The sequence below is a fragment of the Typopeltis vanoorti genome, chromosome 2 (assembly GCF_054136105.1).
Source record: "Typopeltis vanoorti isolate ZY-2024b chromosome 2, IOZ_Tvanoo_1.0, whole genome shotgun sequence".
Classification (NCBI taxonomy): Eukaryota; Metazoa; Arthropoda; class Arachnida; order Uropygi; family Thelyphonidae; genus Typopeltis; species Typopeltis vanoorti.
Genome location: NC_143550.1, coordinates 58,603,806 through 58,624,369, shown reverse-complemented (window position 1 = coordinate 58,624,369; position 20,564 = coordinate 58,603,806). Strand labels below are relative to the sequence as shown.

Genomic DNA, 20,564 nt, shown 5'->3' with positions numbered 1-20,564 from the left:
TTTAATCTTCATAGTCATCTGAATCGGTGTCCGAATCACCATCACTTTCACTTAAACTGATCACCAAAGGTTCGCATAATTCTTCGATAATTCCGTCTCTGTCCCAATACATATTTTCCAATGAGGTGACATGAAAGCAATATTTTCCCCAGTTTTGAACTGTAATACTTTCAATCGCCTTAAAACGTTTCGACATGTCAATATCTCCAGTTACGTTGCGATAGCGAATGAAACTTTTCACTTCTGCCCAAACATACTCAATAGCATTAATATCGCAATGATATGGTGGTAGCCTCAAAGCTAGAAATCCATGCTCTTTGAGCATCGTGTCAAATTTAAATAGTTTAGTTGTGGGCGAGTTTCTTTTGACCAAATTAAGCGATTCAATTTTTTGCATATCTGGGGAATGAGAAATGTTATTTGCAGAGAGCCAATCCATAAGAACTTGTTTCTTATTAGACCAATTTGAAACTTTGTTTAATTGAATAGAGTGATATGAAGCGTTATCAATTATAACAACAGCATTTTTAGGAAGGTTTGGAATCAGCTTTTCTTCTGCCCACTTTTCGAAGATCGTAGCATTCATTTGCTTATGCTAATTGGCTTTGTATAGTAAGTTTGAATTCGGTAAAAAACCCATTTCTCCACCCGTGCACAAAATTATTATGCACCGCGAGGCATTTCCGGTTTGTAGCACCCCACATTCTTCTTTAGACTGCCAACATTTTCCATAAGTTAAATTACTATCAATCCAAGTTTCATCTAGATACACAATCGGTCTTTTCTCCTCCCTGAAATGTCTTATTGCTCTCAAATACTGTGTTCTAGATAAAACAATGTCACTTTGTTCCATGATAAGTTTCGTTTTATTCTGGGACTTTTTAAAACAAAATCCGATTTCATGAAGTATTTTCCTTAAAGTTTCTCTTTTCCAAGGAAAATTAATTTTTTCTTTAAGCACGGGAATCAATTTCGGAACAACTGGCATTCTTTTCTAGACCACATAAAATTCGTGAATAGTTCTTCTTATAACGTCTATCTATATCAAAATCATTCAAAGCTACGGTTTCGATGGTTTTCTTTACTCTGGTGCCTTTTTTTTAAGAGATTTAAATTTTGGCTTACCTTCACCTTTTGATTCCCCACAATTGCACTTGCACGTTTTATGACTTGAGAAAGGGGAACAAGGTGACTATTCTTTTTTTCACAGAATGTCAGCACATTATTCAATATTCTTTTGCAAGAACTACTGAACACATTTAACAACAGAACTTGTTGACTGTACTGGATCTATCATACAAATTAATAATAAAAAAGAATGCAAAAAAGCAACAACAAAAATCAAGCCAATACTAGTACAGCGACAGACAAGAAAGCACAAAATTTCGCATGTTGGTGACCAATTCGTACATCCTTCATTTCTTTCTCCCCTTCAGCATGAATCGACTATTCTTAGCAAAATGCCAAGGAGAGATCTACAAACGGTGGGCGAACTATACCTAAATGAAGTTTAGCTGGGCTATCATATTTTCAGCAGCCCCTCCATCAATAATCCCAGTGAGTTAAAGTAATAAACATTGCTGGAATATGTAAATTATCCTACTCATGGGAAGGGTGAGACAGTTTTCACTTACCTATGTCGTTCGGAATCTGAAGGATGAGGCATATGCCTTTGTGCTGACTCTAGCATTCTTAATTGATGGAAACAATCTTTAGTGAGAGGAACAGGACCAAGAGGAGCTACTCCTAATAATGGTGGAACATGAGCTTCTGAAACCGATCAAAGTTACATTAGAAATGCTCTTAACAATTATAAGTTAAAATTACAATTTAGGACATTCATATTAACACAAACCTTTGTCTTTGGAGGGAAGAGGTGATGGAGGAAGATGATTTTCTAAACCTGCATTTAAAACGGCTTGCTCTGCCATGGACTTCAGAGAGGTCATGGATTCTGTCTGAAAATGTATTTATTTAATATAAGAAAATTTTCAAAGAAATTGCTACATAGTGTGTTTGTGAATCATCCCCTTTCCCTCAAAAGCTAAATTTTCAAGGAAGTTTAGAAGTAAGCTGATATTAAATTACTAAAATTTCATTAGATATATGTGGCCATTCAATAGCTACTTATGTCTGGAACCGAGTAGCTCTGTCTCTCTTCGGCAACGTCTGGGACCGGGCATCCATGACTACATTCAGTCTACAGAGATGAATGTGTTATGTGTGTCATTGGCTGTATATCATATGGATAACTTATTTACTTTTTTTTTCTGATATATAAATTAAAAAAAAAAAATTGATAATTAATTCTTAAATGTTGAAAGATAATATATAATCTACAAACAGGTTTGAGATTGAAATTTAACTTTCAGCCTAAAGATTAACACCAGTCATTACCAATAAATAGCAAGTTCCAGAAAGCTATGATGATCTTCACATAATTTCATTACTAAACACAAAGAACAAGATAGCAAATCACATTAGAGCTTTCAATGTTTCTTTCAAGTTCCAGTTTTTATTTTTTTTTAATTACAATTTTTTTTATGGTACAAATAATAAATGAATAAAAAGTATCTAAATGAACAATAATCATAATAGTGTTAATTCCAAAAATATAACTAAATATGATAGAATATTTTCAATGGGAATTCTGAATGAATAAGCAGCTACGCTGTATTTACAAGCTTAGCAATCCCACTTTTCATTTTGCCAGACTCTTGTTGTAATCATTGCACACTCTTAATATACATATCTAGGTCCCACAGCCTTATTAACACGAAATTTACAAAAGCTTCACAAACTGATGAAGTACCATTCTCTCCCTCTTCCTTTACAATTGTATACTCAACACTAACTCCCCCCCCCCCCACCACCAATATGAAATAAGCAGCCACCTTCAGCAATTAAAATCAACCGTTTATTTTTTCATCTGCTTTTGCTTTGCTAGGGAGTCCAAAGACTCATCGAGGGAGGGCGGCAATATAACTCTGTCTCCACCACTCAATCCACCAACTAAAACTAACCACAACTACACCAACGCCATCTATTGCCCACCACCGCCGCCACCACCACTAGTATTTTTACAGACAATCACAAACATCCATGCCCATGGTGGGATTCAAACCAGCAGTCTTTTGGCTGGAGAGTGGATACACTAACCACTCAGCCAACCAGGCATATCCTTTCATATGCCATTTCACAATCCACATTCTTGGTCTACACCTCATAACTCTTATGCAAGTGATAATTAGTTTATTATTTACACTCTTTCTTCTGTATAATTTCATGGTTCATCCACTAGAAGTTAGCCTTCTAACTTCAGGATTACACATGATACACTACTGTTCTGGATATTATGGGGTAAGGAATTATGGGAAGGAAAGGGGGGTACCAGGAAGAAGCTACTGTGCTCATACACCAATGCAAGGAGTGTTAGGAATAAGGGTGCAGAATTTGTCATCTTAGTGCAGTTAATCAGTTCACAAATCATTAGTGTCAGTGAGATGTGGTTAACAGAGAATAATATACTCACAGGAATAGAATTATGATAGTTACAGCATTTCTCAAAAATGCTAAGGAGGTGAGGTATTACTGCTGATTTCAGAAGAGTTGTGGTCTCTCAATATGTAACTTGAAGAAAGTAGTAATAATGTTGGCTTTGTAGCCATTGGTGTGAAGTTGAGGTAAGCATAAATTTTAGATATTTAGTGGGATGTTGATACAGACCAGGAAATGCAGAGGGAGATGATTCTGAAATGTTTCGACAGATGAGAATGGTGAACAACAGGGGGATGATAATAATGGGTGACTAACTATGGAAGCACTGACTGGAAGCAGGAAATAACATATGAGTAAGGAGACTGAATTCCTTAAGCAACTTTGGAACAACTATCTTATGCAGTGTGTAGTTGGATTTAATATAATCTAATATAGTTGTAATGGAAGATGTCACCATGATACCACCAATTGGGAAGAGTATTCACGTGGTTTGATTCCATGCCAACACCTTGAGTATTCACAAGGTGTTGGCATGGAAAGGTGACAAGTGCAGTAAGGAAAGAAAAACTGGCATATAAAAGGAGACTGGGTGAAGAAGAAAAGCAAAATCCTAAAGAATTCTATAGTTATGTCAATAGTAGAAGAAGAAAAGTGTTGCTTCTTATGCTTGTTCATATGCCTACCTGAACATTCACTGCCATCAACTTAACTGTCTGCTCACCCTCCCTCTTCTCACCCTAAGTGAGAAACTCATGACAACTTATTTGGGAATTATCATTTCCCTGAGATAACCACTTTTCAGGATAACCATATACATCATGGATATTATGATGGAAAATCAAGCAAGCTGACTTTCTCTTCCCCAGCAGAATTTGATTCTGCAATGGTTAGCTCCTCTTCAACTAGTGATGCAGTGAGTTATGTGACAGGATTGTATTATACAAGCTGCCACAACTGCAATTCCCAAAATTTAGCTGATTTCCATGTTTCCCTAAACTATAGCAGAAAGCAAGGAGTATTTTCTGGAGTTCTTTCACAAACTTCAATGGTTTCAAATGTGCCTGAGCAAGACATTATCATCAGAGCCAAAAGGAATCCTGGATTCAATACACATAATCTATAACAAGTGCAACCAACAGCAGAGAAGTCCTGGACAAAATTAAAAAAGAAGCACAGTTATACCTCCCAACAGCCATTCATCCTTGAACACAATGGAAGTATGACTGCTAATACTCTTGTCAAAATTTCTGCTAAAACATCAGCAGTCGCCCTGGTTGGCTAAGTGGTCAGTATGCCTGCTCTCCAACCAAACAGATCATGGGTTCGAATCCTGCCGAGGACATGGATATTTCCAATTATCTTTAGGTGAAAGATAAATTTCAGTGCTAGTTGTGAGACCACTGCTCCACTTATCGGAGGTTTGAAGTGGCTGAAAAAGTTCTATGTTTGGTCTTTATAGCAGGGTTTCTGGACTACATAAAAATAAAGAAATTACAAATATATATATATATATATATATATATATAAATTGATAAAAATTGAAAATAAAAATCCTTAGCACACCCATGGTACAATGCACTATAGGTTTAGTAATAATAACCCTTCATGGGTGCTAACCACAAAGTGTATTATTCCCCCCCCCCCAAGTTTCTTGCCCAAAAATGCTAAGTAGAAAAACAAGCTTGTTTTCTCAGAGCAGTACTGAAGAATCTTCTTCTGCAGCTTGTCTCACTTAAGTGGGGGTCGCTGTTAATGATGAGTCTCCTCCACATCCTCTTGTCTTGGGCTGTCACCACATCCAAGTTCTTCATCCTCAAGTCCTCTTCTACCAATTCCCTCCATCTCTACTTTGGCCGCCCATGCTTCCACCTTCCTTGCACATCCATCTGCATGACTTTTCTTCCCACATATTCGTCCTCCGTCCTTATCACATGACCAAACCATCTCAACCTTACCTCCTGTATCTTCGCTCCTAAGTTCGTAACTTTCACTGTTCCCCTCACATAGTCATTTCTCAGACGATCCTTTCTGGTCACACCGCACATCCACCTAAGCATTCTCATCTCTGCTACCTCCATCCTGCTGATGTTATTTTTCCTCAGGGCCACGGTTTCCATAGCATACATCATAGCTGGCCTCACAACTGTGCTATAGATTTTGCCTTTCAGAATGATCGGCACCCTCTTATCGCATAGCACTCCAGCCATCTCTCTCTCTCCAGTTCCTCCAACCCGCTTGTATCCTGCATCCCACTTCCTTCTCAGCTTGTCCATCTTCTTCCACTGTTGAACTTAAGTATCTAAAGTTCCCTCACCTTTCTGGATGATTCCTTCCAGCTCCAGATCTGTCTCCTGGCTGCCGTCCACTTTGCAACACATATACTCTGTCTTACTTCTGCTCAGTCTCATACTTCTCTCTTCCAGTACTTTCCTTCATCTTTCCAGTTTAGCTGCCACTTCTTCTCTTGAATCTGCACACAGCAAGGTGTCATCTGCAAACAACATTGTCCAAGGCGAGTCTTCTCTCACCTCCTCCATCACAATATTAAACAGAAACAGACAATGCTGACCCTTGATGCAAGCCAACTGTTACTTGAAAACTTTCTCTCTGTCCCAGATAGGTCCGAACTCTTGTCTTCACATTTCTGTACATATCCTGCATCAACCTGATATATTTCTCCAGTACCTTCTTCTCCCTCAGACACCTCCAGACACTCTCAAAACTTTTCCATCATCTGCCGTAACCCAAAGATAGCATCTGTCATTGATCTACCAGGCATGAAGACAAATTATTCCTTTGCAATCTCCACCTCCTTTCTCAATCTTCCATCAAGAACCCTTTCTAGGATTTTCATTGTGTGGGACATCAACTTTATTCCTCTGTAATTCTTACAGTCTTGTGCATCCCCTTTACCTTGTAGATGAGGCCAAGAGTACTTTCCCTCCATTTCTCGGGTATATTTTCCTGTTGGCAAACTTTCATAAACAGGTCCCACAATAGGTCAATTCCCTTTCCTCCAGTGCCTTCCATGCCTCCATTGGAATCCTGTCTGGGTCCACCGATTTTCCATTCTTCATCCTCTTCATGGCCTCCTTCACTTCCACTCTACTGATGTTCTGCACCATCCTCCCAGAAGGCTGCCCATCTTCTCTGTAAGTCCTCGCATTTTCTCCCATTCAAAAGTCCCTCAAAGTATATTCTCCATCTGTTTCTTATTTGAAAAATACAACAGGCCATTCCTGAGAAAAGTTAAATGCCATCCAACTGCTGTTGGACCAAGTAATATTCGTTATGAAATGATGAAACATCTGTCACCAACTGCCAAGGATCAATTACTGTACCTGTTCAATTTCTGTGAGAACATTTTTCTAGACACGTGGCAAAAGGCCGTTATCATCTCATCAAAGCCAGGCAAGAATCCAAAATTATCAACAAACTATTGGCCAAGTGCTCTGAACAGCTGCTTCAGCAAGATGAGAATGGTTAACTCTCATTTTTTATGATTTCTGGAAAGAAACAACTTTTTTCCTCCAGAAAAACAATCTGGTTTCTGCACAAATCATTCAACAACTGATCATCTATCTAGTCTAACTGAAGGCAACCATTTGAGATGCCATCTTAATACACAAACACATAGTATCAGTTTCCTTTGATATGGAAACGACCTACACAATTCTGGTCTCAGAGGGAATCACTTTCTTTTCTTATAAAGAACCTTTTATCCAAATGAATCTTCTAGGTCTGAGTGGAACTATTCTCTCCTGACCAGATACTAAGGAGGAGGGAGTCTCACAAGGTTCGGTTTTAAGCATTACATTTTTTAAAAAATTTATCTATTATCAAGTTTAACTTGATAACCGAATAACTTGAAATATAAGCAAGCCCTCTATGTGGATGATTTTACTATCTTCTGTTATCCACGTGTTATGAGGGTCATAGATATCTGCAGCAAACCTGAACTTCTTTCACAGTAGTGGGCACTGGAAGGAAGTGATTTGATCAAAACTTGAATATTATTAAGAGAGACTTCCTGGGAGTCAGGGAGTCATCGAAGGAGGCCAAATATGCACAAGCTATCTACTTGTTCTTGAATTCATTCACACTGCTTGCACACATAACATCCAATGGCAACCTATTCCAATAATGCACTACTCTATGAGAGAAAAATCTAGATCTCACTGCCTTCTTAGTGCAGCATTCATTCTCAGCTTTCAAGGATGCCTTCTGGTCTTTCCCCCACCCTCCATAAAATACAAAATTCCATCAACTGAAATCCTGTATGACTCTTTCAAAGTTCATAAGTCTCCATCATATCATCTTTTTCTCTTGTTTGCTAGTGTCTCCAGTCTACAAATTCTCAATCTGTCTTCATAATCAGTATTCCACAATCCTAATATCATTTTTAACACTTTCCTTTGCACTCTCTTCCACTGTATCAAAATCACAATAGGAACTAGGAGACCAGACCTGCACACAATGCTCCAAGTGAGGTCTTATCAAGGCACCTTGTAACGAGGCAAAAAGACTTCCTTATCTTTACATGTCAAGGTTCATTTCAGCATTGCAATTATTCTCCGAGTTGTATTTACACTTTTTGCTATATGATCCTTGAGCTTCAACTTCCTGTCTATTAAAACTCCAAGGTCCCTAGCCTGATCAGTTTCTTTTAGCATAATCTCACCAACATAATATGACATTGGATAGCTAATCAAACCAAAGTGCATGACCTTACATTAACACTGAACTGACATCTATTTTACCATTCCCACAATTCCAGCCTATTCAAATCATTCTCCAAGTACTGCATATCAGCTGCATTACTGATTACCCTACTATCTTTGTGTCATCAGCAAATAGTTGTATGTCGCTTGTCAAATCCTTTCCAATGTTATTAATGTACAATTAAAAAGTCCAAGCTAAGCTTCCAGAGAGTAAATATCCTGTGAGGGCTGACCCTACTCACCATTAAGCCATAAGAATTGCAGGAGTATTTCAAACTTCACTAATCCCTAGCCTGTATATTGAAGCAAACCACCACTCTCGCTTTGACATCAACTGTCTCTACTAATATGCTATAAAAATAAATCACTGCCACACCATCCCACAGCCAACTATTTTTCATTCACACTGGGAGAATTTCTATAACACTCAATCACATTGCCATACCACCCTTTGATGTGCAAACAAAAGCATTCTTAGAAGCTCTTAATATAATTAGGTAGACAATACTGTACAGATGCCAACAAATATATTACTACTGTGGTCATGCATACTACCATGCAGCTTTTGTCTCTGCAAACTACTGAAATATGCTACCCTTCCTGTTGTCCACCGCCAGCTCTTTTAAGCACACACAGATTGGAATACTCTCATTTTGTGCCTGTCTACCCGACACATGGTTCAAAATCAGAAGCTGTAGTGGCATCTTCTGCTGTCTTCCCAGGCAGCATATCTGCTCAGGCTGCACTAGAATGTTACAGCTTTACCTCTAAGCCATATGCTATAGAGCTTGCCTTAAACTGCATAAGACCGCTACTACACTACTAAAAATGCATCATGTATACAGATTCATGGAGCTCCTTAGAGGCAATAAGAAGTCTAGAGCTCCATAATCATGCAGTGCCATCTCTCATTCAACATGTCCTCTCTGAGATATGGATGCTACATTTGGATGTATGCTCCTGTTGTATTTCAAGACATGTTGGCATTACCCTCTCAAGTGGCTAGGACGTCCAACTAAATCTGGATATGTTTCAGCCCATCTGTTTAAAGAACCTGAATAAGAAGTGCAATTTGACTGTCATGTCCATTAGAAAGTGTGATAAACCCTCACACTGAAGAGAACAGTTAATCGGATTATCTCGCATTCGTAGCTGCCTCTCAGTTGCCTATAACAAGAAACGCACTTCCTTGTTCCATGCTGGTCAACTGGATTTTAGTTATATAGGATAGACTAAAAATAGAGAAATTATTTATATTTTTGTTTTCTCTTTTTATTGTGCAATACAATTTTAATGTCTGGACAAAATAAAGATCTTGTATAATTTGCTCACTTAAAAATATTTAAGTGAACAAAGCCTTACCTTGGAGAACCAATTTAATTTTTTATTTTTTTGTGCTAATTTTTTTCTAATCGCTTACTAGACAAAAGATTTTTCTTTGTTCTCGAAGAAATTAATTCACGATAATTATTTAAAATATTCTTTTAAAAAAAGAAAAGAAAACCGGCTGCCGACGTTCCAGTTTATATTATTTTTATTTTTGTACAAAACCTTCGAAATCGAATAATACTTAACAGATTTCCTTTAGGACACACTTGAGCAACTTTGCTTTATAGAGAATAACATGAAATTCTTTAATCATATTACTAAATTTTTTCTTCATGTTGTATAGTAATCTACTGTTCTTTTGTACTTTCACTTTCTTGGTTTCCTTGTATAATTGGTCATTACAAAATGAAATTAACAGTTATGATTTAAATTTATATTCTCTGCATAATTCAGATATTTTATTCTCCAATTTTTAAAGTAAGCGATACATTTGCTTATTTTTATCATTCAAAATATGTATATCAAAATTTCATTTCCTTCCACAATAGAATTGAACTTTATTTCGCCTATGATAGTTTAACCCCCCCCCCCAATTGCATCACTATCACACACACCCAAAAAATGTTATGAAACATACGTACAGTTTTTATTTAATTCGTTATTTTTCTCTAGTAATTGTTCCACATAACTTTAATTTTTCGATACTGAAACTATGTCATGATTACTGTAAATTAGCAAATTATAAATCATACAATATACATATTATTTATGTATATTGTCTGATATTGAGAGACCCTTTACTGGGGGAAAGGTTACTGCATTACAATGGATAATTACTATATGTGTCCTGAAGTCGCTGATTTGCTTTTACGGCATTGTACAGATAGTTATGATACTGTAAATGCAAAAAGGCGAGATATACCTCCAGATCTGGCTTCAGGAAAGCTATCGAAGGGGGAAATCCGAGCTTATCAGCAAGGGAAAGTCTTTGCACTACGTTGGAAAGACAAAAAAGATGTTTTTCCGCTGTCTTCCCTGCACAATCCATCAACAGAATACGTGGAGAAGCATGGTTTGAAGAAAGAAACCCATTGCTGTGTGTGCATACAATGACACTATGGGTGGAGTCGACAGGCGTGATCAGCAGCTATCATTCTACTCTGTAATGAGGAAACAGCATAAAAAATATTACAAAAAAGTGTTTGGACATGTATTAGATTTTGTTATTTGGAACAGTTTCCTCCTGCACAAGTAAAAATGTTTGTCTACCATAACATATCTAGAATGCAGAATAGAAATTGCAAAAGCATTGCTGCATGCACATGCGCCTTCTTCAGCCAGACATCTGAGGTTGAACGCTGCTAACTCCAACCATTTTCCCGAAAATCTACCACCAACGGCTAATAAAAAAAAATCTGCACGCAAATGTTATGTATGTAATAAAAAAAATATCAGAAAGGAAACAAAAATCTGGTGCCTTGAGTGTAAAACTGCTTTGTGTGTTTATCCTTGCTTCAAGGTGTTCCACAGTGTTCAAGAATTTTAAATTCTGAACAGTATGAAATAAAAAATGTTTGTTTTCAAGGCCACCAAAACAGTCCTTTTCAGGACTACAAATATTGATAGAGGGATACCTGAATGAACTGTTTCCTTTTCATCTTGAAGGCGAATTTTTAAGTTCTTTTTATGACACAGAATGATATTTTCGAAGGAATAAAATATAAGAGGAACTGGAATACTATTTCTAGTGCCTCTGGAACTGGAAAGAGTATTCCAGGTAAAGTATTCACCAAAACAAAAAATAATGAAATAAAATCTACCCTATATATATATATATAAAATAAGCCTTTTTATGTCATGTTTTTCGAAACGGTTTGAAACTCGGGGGCTATCCTGAGTGTCAAGTCTTCAAAATTCGAGTCATCAGAATTCAGGGGAGGAACCCCCCTTTCGAGTTATCACAATTGAAGGGGAACTGGCCTACCAGACTGGAACACAGGGGGGGTTGGGCATAGCCCCCCTAGTTAATAAATGAAATATATAAATAATAACGGGAACATTTTTACCTTGCCAACACTCAACATTGATGTGATATGGGTTCCAAATTTCTTGTTTCGGAGATATATATATATATATATATATATATATATATTACAAAGTTTTGTAATAAAAATTTCTGCTACAATGAAGTTTGACATAATCAACAATATTATTACTACCTTATTTCTGTTTCTCGTGTGGGAGAAAAACGGTAAAATGTCACTCTTATAATTATATGAGATGTTATAATGGCAAAAATAGTAAGAAAAAAGTCTTTTGCACTTTCTCTTCAAAACACAAAGAAAGAACATTGTAAATTCAGTCAGTGGAAAAGAAAATACTACATATTTTTCTTCTGTTATCTGATTTTTTTTTTCTTGTAGTACAAAGAAGAAATCACTGCATATAACATGGAGTCTGCATGAGGGAAAAAATCTGGAAATTGGTTACATTATAACGAATAGAGAAATCATTATTCACGTAAGATTCTAATCTCAGCAGACATAACATTTTCTTCTAGATTACATATCTAAAGTAACTGAACCTTTGCTACTATTTTACACTAAAATGAATGGGTATGTTCCCCAAGTGATTTACGTTTGTAACAGCTGTCTTGCGAACGATTTATGAAATAAATTATCTGAGATATCCGCAGATTGATTAGGTCTATACCTCCCCCCCCCAAAAAAAGAAGATTATGAAACGCATATGCACCTTTTCGTTGAAAATAATTCAAATCCTCTTTTTCAAGATAATTGTATGATTTAATTTCTAATTTTTGATAATAAAAGTGTAACTGATCATTATAAATTAAGCAATTATTTTGGCATAAATAATGTATAAGCATGTAAACAAAATGTCAGTATTTCTGTTAGGATATAGGTAATCAACAATCGAAAAGGAAACAAGACATTCTTGACATATTCTGCACTACAGCCTGAGGCACTTTAGTGTTCTCCCCCTTCTTCTCAATAGCACTGAGAGTAATAAGCCTTCAACTTTTCCTCCAGCTAAGAGGATATTACCAAGTATTTATAAGACGTAGATTATTTCAGAAATAGCTTCCAGCAGCAGAAGTAATATTTAGATTTTTTTAAAGAAAAACAAACAAAAATAATACTACTGAACGTTCTTTTGTGTGGTATGCATATAAACAATTTTGCATGGTGAAAATATAGCATATTATTTCTAAAATTTCACATAATTTCAGCGGACAGTAGAACAGCTGGTTTTAGATTGCAAATAAATAGAACAGAATTAGAAGCTTCGCGGTACAATCTGATTGCCGTATATCTTTTGTCAAAATGGTAAAATGAAGTAATTGATTTTGAATGATGTCTAGAAAAGCTTTCAAACCTGTATAGAAATTTAGAGTAGTTATGCAATTCAGTTCCAAGAGAGGATAAAGGGGGGGGGGGGAAGCATTAGAAAATCTTCAAAATGAGCAAAAATTTTGAATCATTCCGTATATGATATTTTTCACATTATATTTTCAATATATCTATGAGGATATGCACTAGATATTATCGTAATATGCATAATACAAATAAATAAATGACAAAGGCGAAGAATCACTGCTAAAATATCATTGGATATAAATTTTTGATACCAAAAAGACACAATCGGAAACCAAGTAATGCAATGTAGCATTTTAACATTTTTTTAAAATTTTGTCTTTATGAATAACAAAAAATCGTTTCTAAAACTGAAATGTGATGATCCATATAATGCTATTTGGTTAGAAACGAAAGCAAATGGACATATTTATTTCAATAAATATGTCCATTTATTGAAATAAATATTTAAATATTTATTTCAATATTTAAATTTAAATTTAAATATTGAAATAAATTTAAATTTATTTAAAAATATAAATATTTGACATAATATTTTCAAAGCAAACATTTGAAAATTCTGAAATTCGAGAAAAAATTATTCAATTATTATAAGCAAAGTGAAAGAACAATCAGTGCAACTCTTCCGGTGCACTGATTTGTAGAATAAAATACACCAAATTTACTATCACTAAATAGATTCATTGCAAAAGCTGATCAGTGGACATTTCAGGATTGATTTTTTTCGCATATGTGAAATTCATTTCAATTTTTGGGAAGAGACACAATAAATCATTTTAGAGGCAATAAAGGTCAAATAACTTAGGACAGTAAATGAAATTCTAAGCAACACAACAGACGTAAAGACAGGGGGACACAAAGGTCACTCAGCAACAGTTAATCCACTAATGGCTATAGAATAGCAGTAACGAGATTAACGGCAGAGGAAGGTAATAGCATGATAAAAGGCAGAATGCCAACGAAGTTTTGATCAATGAAAAAAGCTAGGGAGAGCTGACTATATCATCCGCACCAGCCAGTTGGGAGGTTAAAGAAAACGAAGTTGCAAATAGTGAAGCTAGGGAAACTCATTTCTCAAGCTTTCACCTCTACACTGATTACAGTCAGATCATCAGACAAACTTTTAACACTCTGGTAATCATTGTGGAATAGAAAGGCCAACAACTAGCTCTATCAAATTAAGCCCGCAATCAAACTGAGGCAGTCTAGTCTATGCGGAGACAGTAAAGAGGAAGTTGTTCTTGCTTGGCTCCACATAAGTCAGTTATCTTACACACTCCTTTCTACTGAGGGGGTGATGACAGTTAGTACTGGACTAACTGTCAATCACATTTTAATTGACTGCCCTCATTTTGACAATGAGCACAATCACTTTTAGTCATATTTATAATCCATTTGAGCCTAATATGCTGAAATAGATTTTACCAGATTCATCAAGTATTTCTGTTTTTAAATTTGTACAGAGAATTAATCTTTATCAATGTATATAGAGCCTACATAGCTCAGTTGTACAGATGAAGCCCGCTGGTCGGAAAGACCTGGGTTCAATTCCCGTCAGTGACACGAGGAATCTTTATCTGGTCTCTTTCGATGAAAGGCGAGTTAGCTGGTCTCATATGGAGGTAGATGTTCATTTCACCTGGAAACTCAGGTTTTTCATCCCCAAGAACAGGCAAACCGTCCCACGAACACACACATGGATTACAGTCAGAAATACCATAGGCCTGATTCGTCAGCTATACTGGTCCCGACCCGGAAAAAAAAAATGGGGTGGGAAATTGAGATGGTGCTGTACTTCCCCATAAAAGGGGCTCACAGCTGTTATATCATCAAGCAAAATAAATAAAATCAATGTCTATAAATTCTGCACATATATTGTATATATTAGTTTTATTAGTTAAACTTACTTACTATACATATGCTTTTATCATCTGGTTTATTTATGTATGTTTGTATGAACATTTTTACACTTGTTTTGATACTCCTCTTATTTGTTAACTTGTGTATAGATGAGACAATATTTGCAGTATGACCTTAGCTATCCTGGCATCATTAAACCCAAAACCAAACTTAATTACTTTTACAAATAACTTGACTTTACTGAATTTTTCTCAACATATAATTCAAGAGACAGTAGATTTCACTATGACTACTACTTTATATTCCAGTCCACAGTGGAGCCCTTATTATTATTTTTAAATCCCTGCAGACCTCATAATATGCAGCCTTTAGTGAAGCAATCAACACAGCACACAAACACACAATGCACCAGATGGTGCATTGTGCATGTGTGCGCTGTGTTGTTATTAGCACTGTTGAAAGATGCCTTTTTTTTTGTTTTAGTTAATAATATTATGTTAAATCATTGCAGTTTTTGTTTTATACAGATGTGTGATTGATGGAGTTATTTAGTTTATAAGTAAACATTTTTTTTTGTTTAAACACGATATTGTTGGTATGGTGTCAATGTGTGGTAGAACAATAGCAGCAAAGGTGTCAATGATTTGAATCTACATGATTCTGTACAGTGCAGTGTGTTATGTTGTGTGTGTGAGATGGATTCATTGCAAAAATTAAAGGATTTATGGAAAAATAGTGAAACTGGTGAACGAATGTGTGTGTGTGTGTGTGTGTGTGTGTGTGTGTGTGTGTGTGTGTGTGTGTGTGTGTGTGTGTGTGTGTGTGTGTGTGTGTGTGTTAAGTGTTGACAGCGAGTGCAAGTCAGGTGGCAAGAACAAAATGAATGTTAGTAGACTAGCAATATTGATGGTCAAATGGAAAATGTTCAAGCCAGAATTAATAATGAACATACGTCGCTATAAATACAGGAGAATGTAAGACCTAAATCAGGAAATAGCGTACATGCATGTTATCTTTCACAGGATAAAGCACAAAACTGAAAAGTTGCAGAAGCAACAAGAGATTAGCAGGACTGAGAAGAGAAAGAAGCAGGCAGCGAAAGGAAAAAATCGAGATCATGTGAACAAACAGAAAAAACAAGGTAAGGAGATTATTGCAAGTTTTTTTTTTTTTTTTTACTTGGTTAGACTATAATAAATTTAGTTTAATCCTTTATCCAAGTGTAAGCAAGCAAAGTTTGTGTTTGAAGTATCTTCAGGACTGAGGCAACTTGTGGTAAAGGTGCACCAAGCTCTCATCACCTGTCTTAGTATCTCCCATAATGCAAAGCACATCTCCTTGTGGACATGTATAATGCTGTGCATTAAGGAAAGGGCCACTACCCAGACTGGTTTCAACCTTTATTGAGGTCTTGTCAGCAGGAGCCAGACCCAGAGGTGGTGTACCGAGATGGAGGTAATGGAGAAGTCATATTTACCTATATGAGTTGCCAAAAGGTGTCTCACCTTATTATTAAATCACTCTGGATTTAGAGAAAGATGTTGGAAGTTTTAGGTAAATATGACTTCTCCATTATTTCCACCTTAATATCACCACCTCTGGGTCTGGCTACCACTGACGAGACCTCAATAAAGGTTGAAACCAGTCTGGGTAGTGGCCCTTTCCTTAATGCACAGCATTATACATGTCCACAAGGAGCTGTGCTTTGCATTATGGTAGATACTAAAATAAGTGAAGAGAGCTTGGTCCACCTTTACCATGAGTTGCCTCAGTCCTAAAGATACTTCAGGCACAAACTTTGTTTGCTTGCACTGGGATAAAGGATTAAACTAAATGTATTATAGTCTAACCAAGCGGGAAAAAAAACTTCCTGGCCTATAGTAGCAACCAACCATATATTTTGTCTTATTGGCCTCATTTCACACCAGACAGTATGAAATGAACAGCCATCCTTCTGTCTATCACACATTCTTTTTGGCTGCATTTCATATTATCATCAGCAGTAATCCCATCCTCATCATGTTTTCTCTGTCTTCCCTGAAAATACTAACCATTTCTTCCATCCCTTAAAAGTCTCACTTTTGGTGAGGTTGCTCTAACCAGTGCCAAAAACTGCAGCCATCTTTACTTCCTACATTGACCACTCCATTCATTGTTTTTGCTTCAGAGAGAGACTAGATTCCACACTGGTTGGTCATTCCCACACTCACTTGCCTAATGGCTGCCTTCTCACCCATTCACCTGCATCCACTAATTGCTTAAGTTTAGTTTTTCTAAATTGAACAAAGCTCTCTTTAGCCACCTAACACCAAAACCATTAGATGCAATCTGTCAGCATTAATCCAGATGGCATGACTTAATATCATTAATTTTTGTGCCAGGGGAACATGATTTTGCTATACTTTCGTTAAGTACAACTCTTCTGATCATAATCTCTGTACATAATCTCTTTACCTTTAATATATTTAGTTTCATCCTTTATCCAAGTGTAAGCAAACAAAGTTCGTGCCTGAAGTATCTTCAGGACTGAGGCAACTCGTGGTAAAGGCGGACCAAGCTCTCATCACTTGTCTTAGTATCTCCCATAATGTAAAGCACATCTCCTTGCGGACATATATACTGCTATGCATTAAGGAAGGACCACTGTCCAGACTGGTTTCGGCCTTTATTAAGGTCTCGTCAGTGGGAGCTTAACCAAGAAGAGGTGGTGTTACTAAGGTGGAATTACTGGAGAAGTCATATTTACCTAAAACGTCCAACATCATTCTCTAAATCCAGAGTAATTTAATGATAAGGTGAGACACCTTTTGGCAACTCGTAGGTGAATGTGTGAGAAGGACTAACCAGGGTGGAATCTAGTCTCTCTGAAGCAAAAATACTGAATACAGTAATCAATGCAGGAAGTAAAGATGGCTGGAGGCCTAAAGAGATGTTGCAGTTTCTATATACTTCAAGAACAAGAGAGAGCAGTTTTTGGCACTGGTTAGAGCAACCTCACCAAAAGTGAGACTTGTAAGGGATGGAACCTGAAAGGGTTAGTATTTTCAGAGAAGACAGAGAAAACACGATGAGGGAGAGGTTACTGCTGATGATAAAATGAAATACAATCAAAAAGAATGGGAGATAGACAGGAGGGTGGCTGTTCATTTCAAGCTGTCTGGTGTGAGATGAGGCCAATAAGACAAAATATATGGTTGGTTGCTGCTATATGCCAGAGGTTCCAGGGATGATCAAGAAGACATGCATCAGCAAATTAGTAGAATGAGTGTGGATTCGAGTAATTATTATGGGTACTTCAACTAAGATGATATCGATCAGAAGGAAGAGACAAATGGCAGGAAGGTAATGGAATTTCTACTGAGAGAAAATTACTTGTGGTAGGGTGTCATGAAGGGGACCAGGAGTGCAAGTGTATCACTGGTCATAGGATTAGAAGAACTATCTGTAACCAATGTGGGATGCTTATCTGGGATACTAAGGTAATTGATGTGAAGTCATTTGCTTCTCTATACAAGTAGCCCAGTAGTGAAGTGACTTCCTGTGCAAACTTTGTTTTCTTACACTTGGATAATGGATGAAACCAAGGATATAATTTCTTGGCATCTTTAATTTATAGTATGACCAAGTGAATGAAACCTCCAACATCTATCTCTAATCCAGAGTATTTTAGTAATAAGGTTGGACACCTTTTGACTACTTGTATATGGAAATATAACGTCTACATTATTGCAACCTTCGTATCATTTCTGGGTCTGGGTAGCGGCCCTTTCCATAATGCATTATAGGATACCAAAGCAACTGATGTGAAGTCATTAGCCTCTATATACAAGTAGCCCAGTTGTGATTTCATATGCTAACTGTTTGTTCACACTTAGATAATGGATGAAACCAAGAATATAATTTCTTGGCATTGTTAATTTATCTAATTATATCCGTAACAAAGATAATCACATTGGCCAATTATTGAGGAATGTGACCATGTGGTCTTGAACTTGAGTGTAAAAAATTAGGAATATTCTGTCAAGATGGGGTATAATGTGGGCTATATTATTATTATTATTCAGGCTTCCATGGAGTCAAAAGACTCGTTGCGGGAGATCCTTCCTAGGAAACACAAAGTCTATCAAGACTCGTTGTGGGAGGTCCCTCCTAAGAAACACAAAGTCTATCATACCACTCCTTAAACTCATTGACCGTTCTTGCTCTCACCACTCTATCAGGCAATGCATTCTATGGTTCAACCACTCTCTATGCAAAGAAATCACTCCTCACCCTCTTGCTCACAGTTTTCTTTCGTAACTTCCAGGGATGACCCCCTTGTCATCACTCCTTCCTACTGTTCAACCAAATGAAAGAACTCCCCAGAGTCAACAGTTTAAAAGTCTCAATCATATCACCTCTCCTTTTTCTATCCACCAAACTATGCAGTCCACATTCCCTCAGGCGATCCTCATAACTAACATTGTACAGTCCTGAAACCATCTTTGTTATCCGCCATTGTACCTACCCTTTCCACAGTTAATTTATCCCCTTCAAATCCTGGGGATCAAATCTGAGAACAATAGTCTAAGTGTGGTCTGATCAGGGTCTTCTACAATGGAATAATAACTATTTTATCTCTGCAGGTCAGCATCATTCTCGTTACTGCAGCAATCCTCCATGTTATCTTCACCACCTTTGCAATATGTCCCCCCCCTAAATTTCAAGTTTCTATCAATCTTCAACCACAGATCTCGTCTCCCCAACTTCCTCCAGTATAGCTCCTCCAATAGAGTATGCAGAGTCCCATCGATGTGTCCAAAACTTCAAGACCTTACATTTTGCTGCATTAAACTGAAATCCCCAATCATTTGCCCATCTACACTATTACTAATAACCCTTCCCAGCTACACATCATCTGCAAACAACTGAATATCCCCCTGCAATCCACTGACAATGTCATTGATATAAAGGTTAAACAATATAGGTCCCAGTACTCAGCCCTGTGGGACCTCACTTGTAGCTCTCTGCCTCCTTGAAACTGCCCCACCACACACAACTCTCTGATACCTATCAGACAGCCAATCCTGAATCTAGTTGACCAACCTGACATCCAAACATCCAAATCCATATGCCCCAACTTAAATATCAGCTTATCATGTGGCACCCTGTCAAATGCCCTCGCTAAATCCAAGAAATTGGCAGTATATGCCTTTCCCTCATCGACTGTTCTTGTCACTTTATTATAAAAGGCAATCATATTACTAAAGCAAAAGTGTCTCTTAACAAATCCATGTTGATTCTCACAGATAATATTACCCTCATCTGCCCAATGCTGTATATGGTGTCTCACTAATTTCTCCAAGACCTTAAAAACTACTGATGACACATAAACTGGCCTATAATTAGACACTTACAGTCTGCTACCACCCTTATCTTACCTTCCTTCCATTCCCTGGGTACCTTTCTCATAGCCAGACTTTCATTGAAAAGCCAGGTCAAAGGAGCTGTCCATTCTTTAGCACATTCTCTCAAAACACGTGGTGAAATACCATCCAGTCCCACAGCTTTACTGACATCCAGAGTACACAGTATTTGGAACACACTCTCCTCCTGCACTTCTAAACCTCGAACCTGCCCTATCCCTCTAGTATTAAAATTTAATCCTCCAGGATGAAATACTCCAATAAAGTGTTCATTGAACAATTCCATTATGTTCTCTGCATCAGTCACTCTATTCCCATGTTTATCCCACAATGAATGTCATTCTTCCACAATCATT

General features: G+C 37.0%; 1 protein-coding gene across 4 annotated transcripts in view; it reads right to left on the bottom strand.

The window, feature by feature from the left end:
• The window catches only part of LOC150109062 (CCR4-NOT transcription complex subunit 3-like), a 436,445-nt gene that overhangs the window by 92,612 nt on the left and 323,269 nt on the right, over positions 1–20,564 (bottom strand). For all 4 annotated transcript variants that reach the window (XM_090405199.1, XM_090405207.1, XM_090405214.1 and 1 more), the window contains 2 exons: positions 1,856–1,958; positions 1,635–1,770 (listed from right to left, as the gene is read on the bottom strand). In XM_090405199.1, the coding sequence (XP_090261325.1) occupies positions 1,635–1,770; positions 1,856–1,958 (239 nt within the window). The remainder of the gene's footprint in view (positions 1–1,634; positions 1,771–1,855; positions 1,959–20,564) is intronic.